Source organism: Gossypium raimondii, chromosome 1, assembly GCF_025698545.1.
Source record: "Gossypium raimondii isolate GPD5lz chromosome 1, ASM2569854v1, whole genome shotgun sequence".
Classification (NCBI taxonomy): domain Eukaryota; kingdom Viridiplantae; phylum Streptophyta; class Magnoliopsida; order Malvales; family Malvaceae; genus Gossypium; species Gossypium raimondii.
Genome location: NC_068565.1, coordinates 46,632,370 through 46,642,493, shown reverse-complemented (window position 1 = coordinate 46,642,493; position 10,124 = coordinate 46,632,370). Strand labels below are relative to the sequence as shown.

Sequence of the window (10,124 nt, the reverse complement as noted above, 5' to 3'; positions counted from 1 at the left end):
TTTCAAGTAATGGGCCATCCCGATCGGGCCAAATGATATAATTTTGGACTTTGTTTTATTATTTTGGGTTTATTATTTTTTTATGAGCCCGGACTAAATTGGCCTATTACAGCTATTACATATAGTATTTATTTTTAACTCTATTTTTGATTTATTTCAAATTTCTTTTGTATTTATATTATTTATTTTGAAATTTTTATGTATATTTTATTGATTTAAAATTTCCGCCTTTCATGCCATTCGTTTCTTTAGTTATTTTAAATCTTGTTATACTCTATTTGTATTAATTTGCTTGGTATTTTTTCAAAATTGACTTTTAATTCATTAGCTTTTAATGTTAGTATTTGCATAATATATGATGTGAGATTATTGCTATTATGTGTAATATATTGTTTATTTGTATTTATTGATTATTTGTCGTTCATTAGTGTGCATTTTGGTTTACAAATTATCATTTCTCGTTGTACATTATCATTCTATCGTGCTTTATTCGCTCAAAAAGTTACGTTTAATATGGTTTAAGTTTTGAAATCATTTTTATTCAAAAGCTTCCAAGATAGCGTTGCACTCGGTGTTTGGGGTTTTCGAAAAGACCGTACCCTAACTTACGGGATCTCGATTTTTCGATAATTTTAAATATACGAACCTTTTTAAAAAAAACACATTTACTTAAAAATTATCTCAGGAATCAGAAAAGGACTGTGTTCCAACTTACGGGGTATGATTTCTTCTCTGAAACCGAGATGATCAAAATTTCTAAAAAAAATAAATAAATATTTGGTGTTTATTTTCGTTACGGGATTTAAGATATTGTGTCCTAACTCACGGGATATAATTTTTTTCTCGATTAACGAGAAATACACTGTTTTTTAATTTTTTTAAGTAATTTTAACAAAATGATCATATTTTTAAATTTCTTTTCGAATTTTCAACTTTTCGACATTAAGACATTTATTAATCAATTAGGTACCAATTTTGGGCATGACGAGTGTGCTAATCCTTCCTCGCATGTAACCGACTCCTGAGCCCGCTTTTCTTGAATTTCGTAGGCCAAAATTATTGTTTTAGTAAAATTAAAACGTTTTATTAAAACGATTGAATTGCAAGGTGATCCGATTACACCTCAAAAAATATCTGTGGGGACTCTTGTTTTTTTAAATCTCATTTTCAAAATAAAAGTCGGCACACACTTTTTATTTTTCAAAAGTGGTTTCGACAATTGCGAATGATAGATATCGAACCGATTAACTTAATTAAATTATATTTATTTTTTAAATTATTTTAAATATAATATATAATATAATTTAAACTATTCAAATCCAAAACCAAATCCCAATTAGCCAACTCAGCCATTAATACCATCCCAACATTTTAATATTTTTATTAAATCCAAACCCAACCAATTACTTAACTTAATTAACTCAAATTCAGTTTATGTTTGACAAATTAAAAATTAAGCACTAAATTTTTAGTGCTGAATTTGTACTATAAAACTGTTGGATATATTAGTAAAAATTAAGCATTGAGTACAATTATTTTATGTACTAATAGTAAACAGTAATTTTGAAAATTCATAATTTCATAATTTTAATCTTATTAATACGGTATTATTTATTTTCTTTTGAACAACTTAGAATAAAAGTTAAAGATAAATTTTGAATATTTTAATTTTAATAAAATGAGGAAATAATTTATTTCAAAAATAAGATTTTGAAAAATAAAATCAACTTAATATTTTCCACATTAAGTGATAAGCATCTATCTACTTGCTTATCATATTCAACATTTTTTGTTAAAATTTTATATTAAGTAGAAAGCTAATATTGTTATCAAACACAATTTAAAAAAATTAAATGTCGAAGATTTCATTTTCAAAGAATTATCAAACACACCCTAAATAAATAAATAAAAAACATATTTCAATCAAGTAAAGATAGTTGTACCCAAAAGTAATTTTAGAAATATGGTACAAGGGAGGAAATTTTTAATTTTCAAAAAATGGATAAATTGAGCGATGTTAAATTGATTAACTTGAGAAAGTTGATGAATTAACAATCAAAATAACCAAATTGTGAGGCTTAGTCAAATTGAGATTTTTGCATGTAATCTTGCTAAGATATTACAAAGATGCCTAGAATTTAATCTTGTTTTAAATTATGAAAAATGCCACTTCATGGTTGACAAAGGATTAATTTTGGGTCATATAGTTTCCTCGAAAGGAATTGAGGTCGATAAAGCAAAAACGGATATTATTGACTCATTACCTTACCCCACATATGTGAGGGAAGTTCGTTCGTTTCTTGGCCATGCAGTATTTTACTAAAAGACTTCTCGAAGATTGCGTAACCGCTTTGCAGTCTATTACAAAAGGATAAAGAATTTGAATAACAAGTCGTCGAGCTAAACGACGTTAAACAAAGCGCTGTTGGGAGGCAACCCAATTTTTTCCTTTATGCAAATAAAACTTTTGAGAAGGTAAAACGAAAAGTGAAAATGCATGTCGAGGATCGGTTCTGTCTAAGGAAAGACTTGGTACTTAAGAATGTCCATTGTGACTCACCTCTCTTTCCTGAGAACTTACCTGGTGCATTTATCACAACTATTTTACTAAATCCCATAATCTTGGTTTTTAATAATTTATTTCTTGAATATTTAAGCATAGCATTAACTAAGCTATAAATTCGAGAAATAAAAATTGCACATTTTATTTTATTTTTCTTCTTCATTCTGTTTTATTTTATTTTGCAGGTAGACCTTCCAAGACAAAATTTAAGCTTCCATTTCAGCCTACAAAATTCCTTTAATTTCAGCCAAGGCCTAATCCACCCTCTATGACGTTGAAATATATAGGGAGTTTCCTTTTCTCTCTTTTTCCTACTTATCTTTACTTTTATTCTTTAAATTACATTGGGACAATGTAAACTAAGTAGGGGGGAGGGGAACATAAATTGGTTCTAATTTGCTTATCCGTTGTCGCTTTTTGCATGTTTCTCGTGGAAGGTAAATAATTCCCTTGATAAATTGGGATGGTACACTTATGGTTTGACATATTTAGCTATTTAGATCTTTATGTATAAACTTTTCAATAACTTTTGCAAAAAAAAAAAACAAAAAAAATGGAAAAAATAAATAATACTCCTCTGATACGAATGTTAAGAGTGAAAATTAGGGTTGTACACCGGACCAAGTAACCGGAATATGGTGCTTGGGTTGTCATCATATCTCACGTAAAAATGTCCGTGTGGCTGCCCAATTTCTTTGCACTCACTCCGCTAATAAAGAATCGCAAGTAGGGCGAAATAACCCGCTTAGAGACATCCGAATCGAGTAACCGAAACATGGTGCTTGGGTTGTCATCATGTCTCGCGTCAAAAAAATTCGAAAATGTCCTAATTACAAAAATAAATAAAAATGAGGGGCACTCTTCCTTATTTCTTAAGGCTAGGTTAATATGTAAGGACTAAATTGTTGAATTGTGCAAACCATAGGGGACAAGTCCTATTATGGAGGAAATTTTTCCTTTTGCAGATACATACAAAATGCTTGAGGACTAGCATAACTAAGTAGGGGGATTTGATTAAATGCTAAAAATACATATTTCATGTAATTTAATTGGTCAATTTATGAGAATGCACCACTGATTTTTCCATTTTATATTGAATTTTATATAGGGGTGCAATTTGGGGTCAAAAGAGAAAAAGGAGAAGCAATTGGACTAGATTGAAGAAAGGAGTAAAGAAGGCGGGCCAAAGCAGAATTTTTCCAAGATGTAATTAGCTGAAATTTTATGTTGACTTAGTGGGAGATTATGTAGGGATTTTCATATCATGGAATATTTTATTTCCTTAATTTTCTATGGCTAGTGGCTCTTAATTTGGCAAAGCCACTAGTATAAATAGGGGCCTACTATGTTCATTTATTCATCAAGTCTTTCATCAAGTGTTTTTCATCAAGTTTTTAAGCAAGTTTTCATCAAGTTTTTAATCAAGCTTTTATCTTTTGAGTTCAATCTTTCCTTTCCTTTTTGCAAATTTATTTGCTGACATTGATTCCTTATATTTTTCCATTTATTAGTTTCCAGCTTTCGAAATATTGCACCCAAACCTTGCGCCACCCACATCCATCCATTTACATTTCTTTTTCATTTATCCAACCCTCTCCAAATATGTCCAACTCCAACATGCCCCAAACCTTAGTCAACTAAACCCATTTCAGCTTTAGGTCGGTGTTAACTTCGTCAAAACCCGTGAGTTACGAACCCGAGTAATTTAACTCCTAAATTCCAGTACTTAATATTTCTCTGGATTAAGAGTATGATTTGGTCAACTCAAAAAGTCAAATCAACACTGAGTCAAAAAGACGTCGTTTGAGTTAGTGTGGTTAGACGTACAGTTGGAATTCCGAAAGGATCAATTGTCTAATCAATTTTCTGTGAACACATTGACGTGCCAAGTGGGGATTGCTGTTTGGTTCCATCAAGGGAAGTAGTAACTGGATTTAAATGTGCCACGCGATTGAGGACATTGGTTCAAGCTAGACTCTTTTAGAACGCAAAGCTGCCAGAGTTCTAAACCACGAACGTGTCATTGGTTGTTCGATTGGTAAAGGTTAGTTATAGGACGTTCCATAACTAATTTACACAAGGAAAAGTTGGTGTCCGAGGTGTCCTTGGTAGCTATAACTAGCTTATTGGAAAAGAAGAGTTCATCTAATTTCGAGGATCGATTCAAAGACGAAGAAAAACCCGTGCCTGAAGCTGAGCTAAGTTTATTTAATTTTTCTTCAGATTTATTTAACTGTTTTTATTATTTTATTTTTAGCTTTTACTTTTCACGTATTTTTTCCCCTATTTATTTTAGGTTTTCAATTTTATCCTCCCCCCAAATTTCTTGGGCACGAGAACTGTCCAGACACAAATCTGGTCGAGAAAGAGCAACAATTTTACGTGAACCCAGTCTTTGAGGGATCGACCCTACTCCCTATACTGCTTAAATTGCAAATTAGGCGTAGGTTTATATTGGTGGACTCGACAACAATCAGATGCAGTGCAGTGCGTTTAGCTTACTTTTTGTCTCATGCTATAATATCGCTACAGTATCTAATCTCACCACCACCGCTATTTTTACACTAACCGCAGGTAAATGCACTGCCCATCCAAACTCACCCTTAGTCAAATTGAGATTTTTGTATGTAATAGGATTAGATCTCCACATCATCTTTTAATCCCTTCAACTTACATGCGAAAAACCACAACCCATAAATGCTCCATTCTATCTTTTAATTTGTCAAACTATTTAAGGCTCAAAAGCTATTTGCCAAGTTTTTCCACATATATCCCAAGAGCGGTATTTATCATTTATGACTTAGGAGCCCAAATGACATGACTTATCGACTTAATTTTGATTTTGATTTTAATTATTAATTTTACTATTTTTATTTTGCCAAGTGTCCGGGGTAAAACTGGATTCTCTTGCCATTGGGAATGACTTCTTCTACAGATATGAACAAAACTTGGTTTAAAGCCGAAAATAGTAACAGTGCATGAAACAGTAAGATCACTAATTATTAGGTTTGTTTCTTTGGTTTTGCATGAGACTGTTGCAGTGAGATATAGTGAGAGAGAGGTTGAGAAAGAGAAAAATGGATAAGGCAAGCAGGGAAAGGGGACCGCCCAAAACGGGTACCGTGCTGTGAACTCACAACAACGGCTGGGGGCCGGGGGGGGCGGGGGGGGGGAAGACTTAGAAACAAAAAGGTCTTCTTCACAACCATAGCCAAGGAAGGGTAGGAGAAAAGATTGACAGTGAAATCCTGGAGACTCATTCTCATCTTTGGTGCTTGGGACCCACGCGAAATCCTTCGGATTTGAGATGTAGCCAATGAGATGACACAGTTTAGGATCAACTTTATGGTATCAACCAATGGCAATCCAGATAAGGCCTTGTTGTGGACCCAAAAGCGCAGTCCCTCACTGTTTAACGGACCCAAAAGTGCATCCCAACTTTATTATTATTATTTTAACTAAATAAAAATTAAGTTATATTTTTAAAAAAGTATGCTAAATAATCAGTAAATTTTTACGATAATTCTTAATAATATACTTGTTAAATACTTTTCTTCTACGTAGATCATGAATGTACTATGAATTTAATATATATTTTCATTAATTGATTATCATTTATAAAATTCTATTTAAGTAAAGCCTTCTTAATAATACCTTCTCTAAAATTTAAATTTTATCTAAAAATTTGAGGAAGAAGACTTTTCGAAGGGTTTCTATAAAAGAGCAGTTTGTGGGTCAGACCTCCACACCATAAACACAATAATTGTACCACTTCAAAAAGGTCTTTTAAAATAAAGCGCAGGCTGTAGATCTTTGGCTTGATTGATGGTTCTCAGATTTTATTTTCTTGAACTTAATTTCTATGCTTTGTAACATTGATTTTGGAATCCCAGTTTCTGTCTCTGTTTCTCTCGTAATTTGAACTAATTAATCGGGGTATTAGTTCAATGATATCTAGCAAAAAGATGGCGAACGCCGTTGGTGCCAAAACCGTTAGAGCTTGTGATAGCTGTATAAAGAAACGGGCTCGTTGGTACTGTGCTGCTGATGATGCTTTTCTTTGTCAAGCCTGCGATTCTTCAGTTCATTCGGCCAATCCACTTGCTCGTAGACATAAAAGAGTCCGCCTGAAAACTGCTTCAGTTAAGTCCTCAGGTGATGAACTTCCTTTGGAGAGTTTTTCACCCTCGTGGGATAGAGGGTTTACCAGAAAGGCAAGGACAAGGCGACCCGTGAAGGGCTCCATTCATCGAAAGCCACTTAAAGCTAAGAACAACCCGGTTCCTGTTGTGCCAGAAGTTGGTATTGATGAGATATTCAATGAAGAGAATGAAGAGGAACAGCTTCTTTATAGGGTACCAATATTTGACCCCTTTGTTGCTGAATTATGCACTTCTACAACGTCAACTGAAGCTGCGGTGAGTGCTGTAGGAAATGAAGCTGAAACTGCTGCAACTGAGTCTAAAGCTTTCATGGGACAAGATGTTGATGGTTCACATGGGCTTTTCCCGTCTGAGATGGATCTTGCAGAGTTTGCAGCTGATGTTGAGAGTTTGCTTGGAAAGGGTCTTGAGAATGAGTCCTTTACTATGGTGGAGCTGGGTCTAACGGGCTCCAAAGACTTGAGGGAGTATTCATACGGAAACGGTCAAGTGAAGATTGAAGACGAAGAGAGTTTTGAAGGTGGCATGGCGAGAGAACCGTTTGAGTTGAGCTTTAACTATGACTCTCCACCAAGCTGTGGAGGGGTGGATGAGTTGGTAAAGGAAGAGGTAGAAGTGAAGAGTAAAGAGGGTGGGGAATGTCAGGAGAATACTGCAAAAAAGAAGAAAAGGAAGACACTTTTGAGCTTAGATTATGAAGCCGTAATCACCGCCTGGGCAACCCAAGGGTCTCCTTGGACTTCTGGTGGCAAACCAGATTTGGACCCAGACGAATGCTGGCCAGATTGCATGGTATCTTTCCACTTATTTGCTAATGTTCTCTTCTATTCCATAATCCATATATAGATGTTATTCTATTGCTGATAACATGATAACAAGGTTTGGTTTCCATTTGCAGGGAAATGGTGGAACAGAAGTTCAGCAGAGCTATAGTGGTTTGATGGGAATGGGAGGACAGCAGCAGGCAATGGGGGACGGAGGTAGAGAAGCAAGAGTATCAAGGTACAGAGAAAAGCGGAGAACAAGGTTGTTCTCCAAGAAAATAAGGTACGAGGTTCGCAAACTTAATGCGGAGAAGAGGCCTCGAATGAAAGGGAGGTTCGTCAAAAGGGCATCCTTTCTTACAGGACCTGCTTTTCCATTGCTCAACAAGTAGCCCTTTCAAATCCTCTTCTACTCGTCACCACTGATGTACTGCCTAGTTCCTGGTGCTTAGGCCTCAATGTTCTCAAACTCCACATAATTTTAATAAATAAATAAGGGTGAATGATTTTCTTCACTCTCTCACATTCTCTTATTTTCTCTGTGAAATATGAATTCGCCTATTAAAGTATATAAATTTTAAAATCAGATTAATTGCAACAAGTTATGATTTCGTTTACAACTAATATTTTAATAAAGTAATTCGAAGTGGTTAAATCCTTTGATGAATTTCAACACTCGTCGCAAGTCAAGTACCAATTTAATCAAATTAGGAAGTATAGGCACAATAAAATTCATTTGGATTAACAATAAATTAGACAACTAAATGGCTCTAGCTTTAAAAACCAAACTCTCATTTAATACTTTCCTCAACAAGTCTAATAATCATCGATTTGTCTGTCTAATGGCTATTGAATCGGATGTTAAATTAACTCGATGCATAGTTACTAATCTTAGGTTCTTTCAGTTTTTCAACTCACCTCGGAGTCTTGAATTTGGCACTAGAACTTTTCCTCTTACATTTCAGTGCTAGTAGGTCTCTTGACTGATCGATGCTGAGCGAGGTCGATTGATTCCTTTAAGCTAGTCTTCATTTTCCTTAGCTTAACATGTTCAAACTACAATTAGTCTCCATTTTTCTTAGTTTAAGATTTTAGACTAAGGTATCATGTTGGAAAAATATGGACATTACATATATAATAAGAAGAATTACGTGTTATTATTTGCTATCATAAAAAGTTAGTCGAAATTAAAAGTGATCTAATTTGATTAAGGTCTAGTGTGTTTCAGTTATTAAATAAAGTATGAGTTAAATATGTGTAGATACTACAGTAACAAATTTCTAATTGATGATGGACTGATTAGAAATTAAGGTTAATGTGCAAAAGTTATATATTAGAGTTATGGTCCCCAAATTACACATAAGTAACTTTTCTAACATCCCGTTTTCAGAAAAGAGAGTCACCTTCTCTAAAATTGAAGAAAATGCCAAATTTAAAGAATAATTAGGGTTTTGGGTCGATTTCTGGGATATATAGGGAAATAGGCCAATTTTGGAGAGAGAGAAAAGAAAATGTGCTGAAAGCGCACCCTGTAAGATGCGCTTTCCTGCCAGCTTAGCTAAAAATACATTCAGTAGGACACACTTTCAGTTTCTCTCTCCTCGACTCTTTTTTGGGGGGTTTAGGGTTTTTTAAGATTTAGGGTTTTTTTGTTTAACGTTTAATGTTTTTATTTTTTAGGGTTTAAGGTTGGAAATTTAGGGAAAAAGATTTATTTGTGTTTTGTTTGAGGTACATTGTGATTAGCTTAAAGGTATATTTTAGTTGACGGTGATGCGATAAATCTTGAAGACCCACACATTTCATCTGCCATGTCGAGATGGAAACATTACCTTAGAAGCCCATCACATTGCAACTCAAGCTCGAAGTTCACGGTGCTTATACGATCACGGGTTCAAGTATAACTAGGGGTCCTAGTTGATGGTGGTTATACAGTCACGAGTTGGTGTATAACTTAAGAGCCTAGTTGGCAGTTGTTATACGATCACGATTCAAGTTTTATGATACTAGAAGGGGATTCTTCATAAACCCGATACATAATTTCGGGAGAATAATCATAGGGAAAAACAAAAGAAGTTTCCAGTATAATCAACTTTTGCTTTTTCTCCATCTCTATGAAAAGCAATATCCAAAACCTAATTGTCGGGAACTTGTGACAGATTTAGATGTAAAAGGACTCTTAGAGAGGAGTGACTATAGCAGTATTGCCGCCCCGAAAGGACCTTCAGCTTTTCTCCGGTGCCACAGTCACTCCTCTCCTGAAAGTCCTCTTACCCCTAACTCTGTCATAGGCTTCGAACAAAGAGGTTAAGGATACTACTTTGGTGGAGATGCAGAAAATGAATAAACTGATTATATTGGAAAGCCCCTTAGTTTTTTTCTATGATTATGGTTTCCGTCAACTGGACTCACAAGTTATACTCCAACTCGTGATCGCATAACCACTGACAACCAGGAGCCTTAGTTATACTTCAACTCATGATTGTATAATTCCGCTATTGGAGGCCAAGTTACAATACGATGGGTTTCTAAGGTGATGGTTCGATCCCTACACCGTAGATGAAATGTGGTGGTCTTCGAGTGCTATTGCATCATCGTGAACAAAAACACAACTATCACATTATCTCCATCAAC

At 34.5% G+C, this 10,124-nt stretch overlaps 1 protein-coding gene across 1 annotated transcript; it reads left to right on the top strand.

Annotated features, from left to right (window-relative positions):
* Positions 1–6,312: 6,312 nt before the first annotated feature.
* Positions 6,313–8,023, top strand: LOC105786119 (zinc finger protein CONSTANS-LIKE 16). The gene is made up of 2 exons (XM_012612428.2): positions 6,313–7,518; positions 7,625–8,023. The coding sequence occupies exons 1-2, from the start codon at positions 6,511–6,513 to the stop codon at positions 7,880–7,882; spliced, it is 1,266 nt and encodes a 421-aa protein (XP_012467882.1). The 5' UTR covers positions 6,313–6,510; the 3' UTR covers positions 7,883–8,023.
* The last annotated feature ends 2,101 nt before the right edge of the window (positions 8,024–10,124 follow it).

Coding starts and splice junctions, on each gene's coding strand:
- LOC105786119 (XM_012612428.2), top strand. CDS start 6,511: ATGATATCTAGCAAAAAGATGGCGAACGCCGTTGGTGCCAAAACCGTT. Junction 7,519..7,624: donor AATGCTGGCCAGATTGCATG/GTATCTTTCCAC, acceptor TTCCATTTGCAG/GGAAATGGTGGAACAGAAGT.